Source organism: Sciurus vulgaris (genome assembly GCF_902686455.1).
Source record: "Sciurus vulgaris genome assembly, chromosome: 9".
In the NCBI taxonomy this organism is placed as follows: domain Eukaryota; kingdom Metazoa; phylum Chordata; class Mammalia; order Rodentia; family Sciuridae; genus Sciurus; species Sciurus vulgaris.
The window spans coordinates 92,402,044-92,416,254 of NC_136469.1; the positions used below are offsets into that span (position 1 = coordinate 92,402,044).

Consider the following 14,211-nt stretch of genomic DNA (forward strand, 5'->3'; position numbering starts at 1 on the left):
GAAAGAAAGTCATCTACTCCCTAGGATTATAAATGTTATCTCATTAGTCCTAAAAACACACCTATGAGGATGGAAAATGGAAATGGGAACTATTTCTATTATTTCTATTATTGAGACACTGAACATAGAACATAAGAATTTTCAATACACCAAATTCCAAAGCTCCCAATATGAAATCTAATGTTTGATCTACTAAACATGGAATGATAACTCAGTTATCTGTACACCCATATTTGCAAAAAATGTTATAGGGGATATGAGAAACCTCTGACTTCAATAACATTTATTCAATTAATTTTTAAGGAGAAGACTGTTTTTTAGTAATGCTGGATAAATATAAAAATAGTTGATAAAATGAAGGAACAGCATATTAAAATAAAGAGTGGATAGATGGGTAAATGTTCACATTTTTAGCAAGGTAATATTCACCCCAAAATAAAACATATGACAGATGGGAGAAGAACATATTATGACTTTGGATGAGGGCAGTTTGAAGTCCTGCTTTCCATGTTTGTAAAAACATTTTCTGTAATTTACTACTTTCAGGATGTATTTATTTTCTGCAACTTCACTAATAAATGATTTTAGGGCTTTTTCTTTCCTCAATTTTATGACCCAATCTTTTTTATTGCCTTTTTCCTTTTTCCTGGATCAATGGTATGAAGGCAAATAAGTCCTTGAGGCATGATTTTTCAGATATTCCCAGTGTTTCAGTGTTTCCAGGGGAACTTTCCCAATGCTTTTGTGGAAGCAGGATTAAGACCAAGAGCCATGCTGAAGCCTGGGCACTCTTGACTTCTTAGAGCCTTCTGTTGACACATAACCCTGAATTCTGTGGACACAGCTTCTCTTCTGTCAAGGTCAGTATTTTAAGGTAAAATTATCTAGCACTGTTTCTCCTAAGTCTTACAGTTCTTCACATTTACATAAATAGTCGTTTCTTCAGTTCTCTATTTTCCTCTAAGAGTCTTGTTCTCCCAGCTGTCAGGACCTTGGTTCTCACCAACCCACTGGACATGTCTTAAACTTTAAAGACCAGGATCCAGACACCCAATCTAACTTCAACTGGGTGATGGCTAAGCCATTACCAAAACGTGGGGGTACACACAGTATGTCCAGGGCCATTCAGTTCATCTCTACACATTAGCTAAGTACTCATGAAATCCAAACTACTACTACTTGTTTCCCTAGAACTGTGTGTGAGTGCTTGACAAGTGAACAGGACATATGGGGCTACTTCTAGTCAACCAGCTTTAAGCACATTTTAGTCTTTTGGCTCTATTTCATTTTTTAACATTATCCTTGAAATCTTCTGAAGGGTTTCTTCCTGCAATTACACCCATATCCCAGAAGTCAAGTAATATATTTCATGTTTATAGTATATTTATTTTTCATACTACTTGTCTTGTTAATTTAAAAATGATAATGCTGATTTTACTCTAGTGGAAAAAAAACCATTTGAAGAAATAACTATGTTCCATATTTTTGTGAAATATAGACTTCTCACTTACCAAACGCTTTATCTGAAAAAAATCATACTAGCAACTTCAAGGAGAAATTTCAACTGATAGAATTAGGAGAATAAAAACATGTTCAGGGAAAAATCCTTAATTTTATTGTGAATAAATTTGTACTCTGACTTCCTAGTACTTTTTCCCTTCAGACCTAAAAATAAGTGAAAATGACCATGTTAACTGTAATACTGGTTCTTTTACATAAATGATCTATTACAGTTTTATCATCTCCAGTTAAAGATGACCTTGTGCTGCCAATGTATTTTCAGTGATTGATTTCCAAATATGTTAATGTTTTCTGTAGTATTCTTTCTATGACGTGGCTAGACCTTTGCAATTCTTTGGCAGTCTGGACCTTCCCTTTCCTACAATCAATAGAAAGAAAGGTACTGTTATTCCCTACTTTAGTTTTACTTTGCTTAAGCTGCTGAATGGCTCTGGAATGCAGGGTACGTGAAAGGGGGTTAAGAAGATAGCTAACTATTCAGAACCCTACCATATATTAAGAGAGTAAATGTCTTAGTCCAGTCTAGCTGCTATAACAAAATACCTTTGACTGAGTAATTTATAAATGATGAAAACTTGTTGCTTACAGTTCTGAAGGTTGAATTTCAACATCAAGTTACCAGTAGATAAAGTGTCTGGTGAAGGCTTCCATAACTTCAGAGATGACACCTCTTACTAGGTCTTCCCAGAGAAGAAAGGGCAAGGCAGTCCTGTAGCCTATTTTATAAGGTTACTATATCCATTCACTTTCTAAGACCCCACCTCTTAATACCATCAAAATGGGGATTGGTTTCAATATGAATTTTGGAGAGGCACAAACATTCAGACCATGGCAGTAACCTTCATGGTTTGAATGACACTCTACTAACACCTGAGCATCCACATTGGAAAAAGAGCTCTGAGATGATCCTTACCTGATGAGCAACAAATGTCTACCTTAGAAATGATTCATGAAATCAGAATTTCATTAACTTTGACCACACTAAGTCAACATTAGTTTTTAATTTTTCTATTTTCAATAGAAGCTTCTTTTCTTCAGAAATATTTAATGAAATCTTATCATAACACAACCTCTCTTTGAGGAAAATGTAACTGTATCATGGTAGAAACAATACCTTTGAAGTCAGAAAAATTCAAGCTCAGTTTCCAACATTGATTTTTATGAAAATACTTGCAAAATGATTTTGAATTATCTTCCTATCTTTAATATGTTTTGTTTACCCAAACCCAGATCCGTTCCCTGTCTGTTCTGTTTTTGTAGGATGACCTGGTTCAGGTTGGAGTCAGCTAAAGAGAAGAACCAGTAAGAGGCTGATGGCAGAAGAGACAGAGAGTTCTGTTTACCTATTCTCCAACATTTTTTTTTTTTGCTGTGCTGGGGATTGAACCCAGGGCCTTGTGCTTGCAAGGCAAGCACTCTACCAGCTGAGCTACATCCCCAGCCCTCACCAACATTCTTGATGACCCTATATTGGCCTGCCTAAGGTTGAAGTTCCTGTCCCATAGTGGCCTCTTCCATCCTTCTATCCTTTAAAGTTCTCAAGGTGTTTGGATAATCTGCTCTGCCCATCAAAAAAACTGCCTGCCACTGGAAGTGGTGAGGCTTTCTGTAGTAGGTAGCTCCAGGGGACTTCAGCATCCCTGTTTGGTCTTTCTTTTTCTTGCCAACACATCTGCAAATTGCCACCTTTAAAAACTCTCTTCATTTGTCCTTTCAGGACAAGTCATTTGTTTTCTGCCAAGAATATAACTTTTCCTACATCGTTTTCACTTCTCTAAAAGAGAGATTATTAATATTATAATATTCTTATGAGAATTAAGATTATGCTTAAAGTTGATACCCATGCTATTGATATCATCATTTAAATAATTTTACTTAAAAATAGGTGAAATTTTATTATCTCTGTTGATGGTTTAAAACATTTTAACATTTAAGGCAGTTTTCATTATTTGTGAAAGTTTGGGTCCTCCAAAAAGCAGAATCAAGGCAGGATTAGATGTGTAGAAGATACTGGGTACATTGGCACATGCCTGAAATCCCAGTGACTCAGGAATATGAGGCAGGAGGATTTCAAGTTCAAGGCAAGCCTCAGGAACTTAGCAAGACTATGTCTTAAAATAAATAAATAAATAAGGACTGGAGATTTAGCTCAGTGATAAAAGAGCAGGTTCAATCCCCACTACTGAGAAAAAAAATAGATGTACAGAATATGAACTGCAAAAGACAGAAGGACAGGGAGAGACTTCAGACCCCATTTCAGGTCTGACACAGTAATAAAAGGGGTGGCAGGATGGAAGAAGAAATGGTTAGAAAGTCTTAGTCTGGGGTCTATCTAAAGAAAGTTTTGATAAGACTACTGGACAGTCCTTGGACCACAGTTGCCTGTTAGAAAACTCCTATCTACTGTAGTAATGGGCCTTTACAAATACCCTTCACTGTACTCAATTATTGACTACGAGGAAGCAGGAGGTAGTGAACTATCAGTGCAAACATGGTGGTGAGTCTGTTGGGACAGTAGTCAATGTTTCTATCCACAACAGGAGTTTTAAGTGGTGTATTTGCTTAGCTTCAAATTATCATAATTTTAGTGTAAAAACAAAATGTATTATCGAAAAATAAGATTATGTTTTAAATACCTTTGCCTCTCCTATGATTATAAATTTTCTGTGGAGAGGATATATAGCATATATATCTTTCCCAATTCCTTAAATATAGGTGCTTTAAAAATATTTGAGATTAATTCTACATACTAGGTCTAAGTCCAAATCAAGAGTGGAAAGTTCATCAAAGTATCTCAAGAGCTGAGTGGTAGGAGAAAAATGCCTGAAAGGAGATCTAACCTTAGGTAGAAAAATGTAGACTTTGAAAAATATAATTTTCAAAAGAATAAAATCACAATTCAGGTGCAAAGGTAAAAGGAAAACATATCAAAGATGTCTTTTAATCCATTAATAGATATAGAAACCAGTAAGGTGTTATAACTGATTCAAAAGGTTACAGAAAAGCTTGCATATCTATAAATGAAGAGAATTAACTGAGCTAGATTCAGAACTGGCTAATAACAAAAGAGTGATAATTCTTTGGGTTTACATATTTCAGACAGAAATTACCATGCTTACTAAACAAAAATGTATGAATTAAGAAGTAATTTTAATGTTTAGGACCTTTGATAATGAGTAAAATAGTAAGAAAACTTAATACATTCCCCTAGAAAACTTTTGGATGGTTGTTTCCCTCATATTTCTTCTAAAGGATTATTTTTATTCATTCATAGGAATTATTTATAAAATTATTTGCTGGGTTTCTGGGCTACAATCATATTTTTCCTATTTGTGGCCTCACTTCTGATTTCTTAGATGTACTTTTACATCATGAGTGATCAGTAAGGGCAATAGTGGTAAAAAAGGGGAAAATGGTTTCTTTGAGGTAAAAAACATCTTAAATAATACAGTGCTTTATGGACATCCAAAATTTAACCCTGCATTGTAAAATTTTGTTCCTTTTTATTTAATTTTTTTGAGAATGGAATTGTAAATTTAATTTTTCTTAGGACACTTATAATAAGAAAAAGAATTAATAACTACTACTTTTAATAAAAACATTTTCTTAAATTTAAAACATTCAAATTTTTCAGTTGGTACTTTGGGTTCAATATAAACCCGATTTCATAAAAATGTTATCATTTATTGCCCTTTATAAATTCTAAAGTTCTTATGTTTAAGTTATGAATGCACTTAAGATCATTATTGATTTTGTAAAGTATCATATGGGTATTCAAACATTTTACACATGAATAACCAATTTTCCCAGCATCTTTATCAAATAGTTCATTTGTTTCACAGGGTTTGTCGTTTATCATTTCTATATATGAAGGTATACTTCTGCTAACTTTATTTCCTTTTATAGACTGTGCCTTGGCACTGCCATATTATCTTAAATACTGTAGTTAACATTCTAAGAGTTGAAACATTTTAAGAAAAAGTATCCCATTTTTGTTCTGTTTTAATACACACACATCTAGGGATCACTGTTCTTTTATGTACATCTCATACTCGATTTACCAATTTACACAGAGGAAAAATAGCCTATAGGAATTTTGATTGGGAAGGTATTGAATATATGGATCACTTTGGGGAGAACTCCATCTTCATGACATTAAGACTTCCTATTCAAGATCTTAGTATCACTATATTTTCTTTATAGTCAGACAATAAAGTTTTATGACTTGTTCCATAAAAGAGTTGCACATCATTTTTTAGATGAACCTCTTGATACTTTATATTTTATTTCAATATTGAAAACGATTTACCTTTGCAGATAATCATGCCATCTGCAAATAATGGGAATCCTATTTCTTGCAATCTGAGTAAGTGGATGTCCATAAGCATGTGATTGAGTGCAGCAGCAGTTTTTGTCTCACTGTGAGACTGTATAGGTCCTGCAGTACAGTACTGAATAGAACAGTCGTTGGGAAATTTTACTGTTCACATAACAAAACATTTCTACTGTGCTTACTATAAGGAAGTATTCTAAGTCTTACAATCTTAACTAATTAATTGTCAAAAATTCTTTGAGTTGGGCATGATTATTATTACCTAATATTAACAGATGAGGAAAATGAAGCAAAGAAATTTTGTCAAATTGTCTCAAGGGCATTTGTTTAGTAAATGGAAGAATCAGATTTTAACTCCAGATTTTAATCCACTATATAATAATGATTCTACTTCTTCTTTATCTTTTATATATATAGTTAGTTGTAGATGGACACAATACCTTTATTTTATTTATTTATTTAATTTTATGGATGCTGAGGATTGAACCCAGTGCCTCAGACATGCTAGGCCAGTATTCTACCACTGAGCACAACCCCAGCACCTTGTACTGTATCTCAAAGGAAAAGTTTACTATGTTACCTGTTTAGTGTCTGTTTTTATGTATACAATTTATTAAGCCAAGCAAGTTTCCTCGTATTTCAAATTAATAATTTTCTCTTGCATGCTGAACCTTACCAAATGTCTTTCTTATGTCTATTTTTTTTTTGAGACAAATTTTATTTTTTTTTATTTATTTTTTTTTCTGTAGGCTGGTTGCTATTTTTTTTTTTTTTCGTAAACAAATGGGATACATGTTCTTTCTCTGTTTGTACATGGTGTAAAGGCATACCATTTGTGTATAAGAGTATTTTTGATAATAGCTTTCTTAAGAGTTGTGAGGCGACATCTCATTTTGACTTTAATTTGCATTTCTCTGATGATTAGTTATTTAAGCATTTTTCTCATTATGTATGTTGGTTGTTTGTATATCCTGTTTTAATAAATGTCTACTTTAATCTTTCACTCATTATTTAATCAGATTATTTTCTTATTATTGAGTTCCTTCAGATCCTTAAATATTTTTATAGGAACCTCTTATCAAAAACATGAAAAATTGTGCTTAAAAGATGTGGAGAAAAGGGAATTTTGCACACTACTGATGTGCATGTAAATTAATACAGCCATATGGAAAACAGTCTGATGTTTCCTCAAATTAAAACTGGAACTACTGCGTGATCCAGTAATCCCACAATGGGCTATGTATCCAAAGAAAATGAAATGAGTGTGTCAAAGAGACAGCTGCACTCCCATGATGATCACATTATTCAAAATAGCCGAAATACAGAATCTACCTAAATGTCCGTCAATGAATGAGTATATTTCAAAAATACATTATATATGGACTGCTATTCAGCCTTTAAAAAGAAGGAAATCCTGTCATTGGAGAAAATATGGATGAATATAGAGTAATTTTAAGTGAAATAAACCAGGTACAAAAAAGACAAAATTACATAATCTCACTTACATGTGAAATCTCAAAAAGTTGAACTTCCAGAACTAAGTAGAATGGTGGCTTACCACAGGTTGGTGGTAGAGGGGACTTGACAGATGTTGAACAGCCCCTGGTCATCACCATTCTACTCTCTGTTTCTAAATGTTTACCTTTTTGAGATTCCACAAGTGATCTTACATAGTATTTCCACTGGAAAGGAGGAATAAGTTCAAGAGATTTATTGCACATCATGATGACTGCATGTAATGATATGTTGTACACTTGAAAGTTGTTGAGACAGTAAAAAAATAATTGTGTCAGGAAAAAGGCAGAAATAAAACTGGTCTTGCAAATGGAAATTGGCTTGGGAAAAAGATTTTGAAGGGTAACTTAGGCAAACACTAAGTCCATGTTGTGAATTTTCGTGGAATAATAATTGAGGAGTTCAGATCACAGATTGCTTTAGTAAGAGTTCAGATCACAGATTGACATAATTTGACCCCCTATGTCAAGATTTCAGAGGGACTGGGGTTGTGGCTCATTGGTAGAGTACCCGCCTAAATACATGAGGCCCTGGGTTGGATCCTTCAGCACCGTATGAAAATAAAAGAAATGTATCGTGTCCACCTACGACTAAAACAAAATGTTAAAAAAAATTTTTCAGAGGTAAGCAAAATTCTTAAGGAGTTCAGAACATGCCACCCCAAATTATACCACTGTGGTATATTGACAAAAATGAAAAGCAGAAAATACAAGAAAGATATTTTGATTCCCCTTCTTTTTCTTAAAAACAGGAGATGAAATTCACATATGAGAACTAGCCTTCTTATGCCTGGAGAAAAGAAACATTCATATCATCAAGGACAGAAATTCTAGACCCAAAGATTTCTGGAAAGAGAACTTATTAAAGCAATTCTTATTTTCCAAGATTTCCTCTCTTTGTTCTATTTAGCATAAAAGCATTTAGGATTTATCAGTTCTTTGGGGCTTCTTTTCCTATGGGGTCTTCCAAATAAATGAAAAAATCTATGTGCATTCCTCTTATCAATCAGTGTATACCTAATTACCCTCAGGTCCAACTGGAGACCCTAATGGATAAAAGGCAAAGTATCTCCTTCCCTACCGTTACTCTCAATTAACTTTAGTTTTTTCATCAAAGAAAGGAAAGGAGAGAGAGAGAGAGAGAGAGGAAGGGAGATATACATGATGACCTATGGTGATGACTTTTTAGATATAGCACCAAAGTCATGATCCATGAAAAAAATATTTAAGATTCTGGACATCATTAAAAATTAAAACTTCTGCTCTGTGAAAGACAATGTCAAGAGAAGAAGACAAGATACAGACTGTAAGAAAATGTTTAAAAAAGAGAAATTATAGACCAGTAAAATAAATAAAAATATTAAAACTCAACAATAAGAAAAGGAACAACTCAATTTTTAAAAATGGGCCAAAGATCTTAATGGATACTTCACCGAGAAGATATACAGACTGAAAATAAGCATATGAAAAAATACTCTATGTAATGCCATTAGGAAATACAAATTAAAATGAAACACCACTGCATACGTGTTGGAATGGTCAAAATCCAGAACACTGGAAATGCTTATGAGGATTTGAAGTAATAAGAGCTCTCATTCATTGCTGATGAAATACAAAATGGTTCAGCTTCTTTGGAAGATAGTTTGGTGACTTCTTACAAATCTAACATATTCTTATCACAAGATCCAGCAATCACTCTTTGGTATTTATTTGAAGTTATTTGAATAGATAAACTGTGATACATCTAGATAAAAGAATATTATTTTGTGGTAAAAAGGAAATGAGCTCTCAGGCTATGAAAAGACATAGAGGAAACTTAAATGTGTATTTTTAAGTGAAATAAGCCAATCTGAAAATGCTACATGCTGTATGATTTTACAGTATGATATTTTTGGAAAAGGCAAAATTATGAGGACAGAAAAAGATCAGTAGTTGCCAGGAGGAGAGAGAGATGGATAAATAAGCATATCACACATGGTTTTTAAGGCAGTAGAAATAATCTGCATGATAATATAATGATGGATATGTGTCATTAAACATTTGTCCAGATCCATAGAATGTAAAACACAAAGACTTTGGGGCATTTTGATATGTGAATTTAGGTTATTTGTGACAAACATATCACTCCTTTGTGTGGGGTGGGGAGATGTTAATAATGTGGGAGGCTGTAAATTGTTGGAACGGGTGGTACATGGGCTTTCTTGTACCTGCTTCTCAATTCTGCTGTGAATCTAAAATTCCTTTAAGAAAACAAAGTCCTTAAATATGACAACAACAATAAAAAGAAAAGAAAAATCCTCACACGTGCATACATGCATTTCCGTATCATCTCACTTTTACACTTGTGACTTATAGAGAAAGGGAGAGCTGTAAAAGAGGACTAGGAACTGAATCATTTGTTAATTCACCATATTCCTATTCTAAGTCACTACAGTGTTTTATAAATTTTGCTTACTTATGTCGTTTACACATGGGATACATTTGTATATACTTTAATTTCAGAGCAGCATAGTTATCTATAATTATCTTATTTTGTTTTGCAATTTCATTATGTGGCCAACGGATTCATGATTTGGGACTTTGTTCTGATATTTATCAAGACTCTTCCATGGACTTTGTACGAACTACTCAATTTATTTCTCTAATGCAATCTGTGAAAAATACAATAAAGTGTAAGGGAGGGGTGTGAGAACGAAAGGCAGATGGCATGAATGATGTCTCATTTTTCTGACAAAGACTATAACAAGGATGGAAAATGATACACTGTGAATCCATTGCAGTGACAAAGATTGTAATGAGAATTGGTCTGAACATAACCGACTGCATTCTCATTACACTCTGCAGATTGTAATCTTCTCATCCTCCTCAGAGGCAGCACCCATCCCCCACTGACTGATGATTTTCCATATAGCTGTACTTCAATTTGCTTTAAAAATATTTTTTATATAAATGGGCTATTAGGAAAAGCAAGTCATAAAAAATTCAAAATTGAGGCTGGAGCTCTAATTCCGAAGACTGGTCAAAAAGAGATATTTTATTTGCTGGTGTAAAATGATATTACTTGGCACTTTAAAATGGCAGTATTTCAATCAAAATCTCTTTTTACTCTGACAAATAAAACCTGATGAGTGTAATGTTTTGCAGCAAAAAATGTGGATAGCACATTGACTAAAACAAGAGAGAAGTTTATAAAAAGTGAGGATCCCATAGGTTTTCTTTAAGTATGTTGTGATAATTTATTTCCAGAACAAAATACATGAAAAGTATCTAGTGATAACTGTAAAATTTTCAATGAAATTTTAACATAACTTTTTAACTTTTTATAACTGATTAAGTACTGACCTATATACTAATAAATGCCAGAAACTAATTTTAGAATAAATGGAAAATAGGGTAAAGTTGTTTTTTATAAAAAGACCTTGTGCAGAGAATGTTATTACAGAGTCCTAACAAATTGTGAAATATACTGTTGATGCTTTCAAAAAATAAAGCAATAATGAAAACAATAACTTCCTTAACTAAAAATATATTAAATTACTATAAGCATTACCAAGCTAGAAACAAAGCCTTTATATATTACCCAGCATTGTTCTAATGATCCAAACCCATCAGTCAAGGAAAATAAAGGAAATAGTATTGAAACTGTAGTCACAAAAATAACATTACTTCAAAGAAATATTTTTAATTCATCAAATCAAAGAGAATAAACTGCAATAAAACAAACAAGAACTTAGTTTTCACATATTCATAGTGATTAATATCTTTCCTCAAATTTGTAATAATGATTTAACGATAATAGAAATGAATTATTCACAATAGTAATAAAATTATAAAATCCCTAAAAGGAGACGACAACCTGTATAAAAATAATTATAAGCTGTCACTGAAGACACAACACAAGACTCAAAGGACAAGAGAGATACACTGTCTTCCAGCTAAAAGTTTGATTAATATTTCAATAGAATATCAGAAACCTAGGCAAATTATTTCTGCACTACACATGGTGGAAGTATTGTTAGAAAGTAACTAATAAAATTTTAGAGACCACCTACTATTATGGATATGAAATTGTATTCTCAATTACCATGACTAAAATGGGAAGTTAGAATATGAAGCCATCGGCTCTGGGAAAGCTAGCAGCGTGGGTCTTGTGCTCCGAGTTCTTACCCTGTTTGTTCCCCTGCGCGGCGAGTGCCACGTGGATCTGGCGGCGCGAGATGCCAGTTCTCTTCTGGGCTTTTAGGCCTACCCCCGCCGCTCAGCCTTACCGGGATGGCGCCCTGGCCTGGGACTTCCAGGGTTGGGCCTACAGTGAGTTAGCCTGCAGGGCTTCCTAACACCTCTTTGGGGGCTGCGCCTACCAGGCCTGGACCACCGGAGGCCACTCTTAGTCTGGGTCACTTTTTATTCTCCCACGCCTCCCGGCACTTTCCGGTGGCAGTGGAACTCTGGCAAAGTTTGGTGTAAAACAGCCCCTGCGCCAGCCTTCTTACTCCAAGTGTTTGTGTTTCAGAATGAAGACCATTCTCAGCAATCAGACTGTCGACATACCAGAAAATGTCGACATTACTCTGAAGGGACGCACAGTTATTGTGAAGGGCCCAAGAGGAACCCTCCGGAGGGATTTCAATCATATCAATGTAGAACTCAGCCTCCTTGGAAAGAAAAAGAAGAGGCTTCGGGTTGACAAATGGTGGGGAAATAGGAAGGAATTGGCCACTGTTCGCACGATCTGTAGTCATGTACAGAACATGATCAAGGGTGTTACACTGGGCTTTCGTTACAAGATGAGGTCTGTGTACGCTCACTTCCCCATCAATGTTGTTATTCAGGAGAATGGGTCTCTTGTTGAAATCCGAAATTTCTTGGGTGAAAAATATATCCGCAGGGTTCGTATGAGGACAGGTGTTGCTTGCTCAGTGTCTCAAGCTCAGAAAGATGAATTAATCCTTGAAGGAAATGATATTGAACTTGTTTCAAATTCAGCTGCTTTAATTCAGCAAGCCACAACAGTGAAAAACAAAGATATCAGAAAATTTTTGGATGGTATTTATGTTTCTGAAAAAGGAACAGTTCAGCAGGCTGATGAATAAGATCTAAGAGTTATCCAGCCACAGAAACAACAGTCCTGGAGAGTCAATTTGATATTCAGTGATGCAATAAAAGATATCTATTGACTTTGGACTTAATCTTCTCCAACAGGTTGAATAAACTTTAGTGTCCTTTCAAAAAAAAATAAATAAATAAATAAAAAATAAAATAAAATGGGAAGTTATTGAGTATGGGAATAAACAGACTGATAAATTAGATCTGGATATGGATATAGACTGTGCATATATGATTATCATAAAACTTATGTTACAAAACTGTGGAAATATATTTAGTTATTCAATAAATTGTTTTAATACAATTTGATGTGTATGTAGAAATACAATAAAATATTACATTAATTAAATATATTTCAGATGTATGTTCAATCTAACATAAGATTCAAAATGATGTGTGAGATAGAGTTAAGTATAGCAACAGATATTTTATAAAAAGATCAAATATTAAAGCTGAAAACTGTTTGGCAAATGATACTTTTAATAAAAGGACAAACATTGAAAAAAAAATACAAAATGATGACATCACATTAATCACCCAGTAATTTGACATTAGCTTAAAAAATTGCTAATCATGTTGGTTAGGAGGTTTGGAAGAAACGATATTAAAGAATTAGTAAAAATAAAATTCCATGTATTAATATTTTTAAGATACTTAAGAGAGAAAATCACAAGAATATATATCCTTCCTTGGGAAGAGCAGGTAGTTGATTGACCGGCTATCATTTAACTATTTTAAAGAAGAATCAAACTTTTAACCTGGACCAACCTCTTTGTGGTGATGTTTTACCCAGGCAAGCATAATTTTCAGCTTCCTGATCTTTCATAAAATGATGTAAAGTATATTCCTTCCTAAAATTATAATTGAAGTGTATGACCCTTTATTTGTCAAATAACATGAAATATCTACTCAGGAGGTAATTTTATCAGAGAATAGAACCTCAAATTTACTTACAGTTTGTACTAAACCATGATTGTTATGGTTTGAATGTGCCAATCTTTGACTGGCTTACCCTTCCTTTCTGTACCATGTGAGAACACATCATTCCCCCATTTGTCATACCCCAAGGAGAAACTCTTACCAGACAACTGATCCTGCCAGCAACCAGATCTTGGACTTCCCAACCTCCAGAACTATTAGAAAGTATGTTCCTGGTCTTTATAAATTGACCAGTTTCAGGCATGTGACAGAAATACAAAATGGACTAAAGTACTTTGATATTAAAGTTTTGTTTAAAAACTAATAAGCAGTATATTATATCAAACTGTCTAGGACAGATGCATTCATTTCCTTAATATTCTATGTGTGCACCTGTTCTTTGATTTATTTAGAATGTCATACAGCTGCAAAATTGAACCATAAACTTTTATCCTTGAGATCTGTTGCTTCTCTGCCTTCACCCAGAATACAATTGCTTTTTTTTTCTTTCACTCTCCTTCTTCCTTCTCCTCATCTTCTTTCTCTACTCTATTGGTCTTTCTTCTATTTATTTTTTTAAATTGGTGCATTATAGTTACATAAAAAATTGGAATGAATTGTGATATATTCATATATACATACATAGTATATTTTGGTCAACTTCATTTCTACTTCTTCCCCTTCCCTTCTCATTCCTCCTATATCTCCTACCTTTGCTTTACTGATTTACCTCTATTTTTGCAAGATCCATTGTTTGTTTTATTTTTCTTTCTAGCTTTTGCATGTGAGAGAAAAAAAATTCAACTGTGACCTTCTGAG

General features: G+C 33.7%; 1 protein-coding gene across 1 annotated transcript; it reads left to right on the forward strand.

The window, feature by feature from the left end:
* The first annotated feature begins 11,859 nt into the window (after nucleotides 1–11,859).
* LOC306668977 (large ribosomal subunit protein uL6) lies at nucleotides 11,860–12,545 on the forward strand. Its single transcript, XM_079152679.1, has one exon. It carries the CDS (start codon nucleotides 11,883–11,885, stop codon nucleotides 12,459–12,461), a length of 579 nt encoding a protein of 192 aa, XP_079008805.1. The 5' UTR covers nucleotides 11,860–11,882; the 3' UTR covers nucleotides 12,462–12,545.
* The last annotated feature ends 1,666 nt before the right edge of the window (nucleotides 12,546–14,211 follow it).

Bases quoted from the DNA above. Each gene is read 5' to 3' on its own strand.
- LOC306668977 (XM_079152679.1), top strand. From the start codon at position 11,883: ATGAAGACCATTCTCAGCAATCAGACTGTCGACATACCAGAAAATGTC.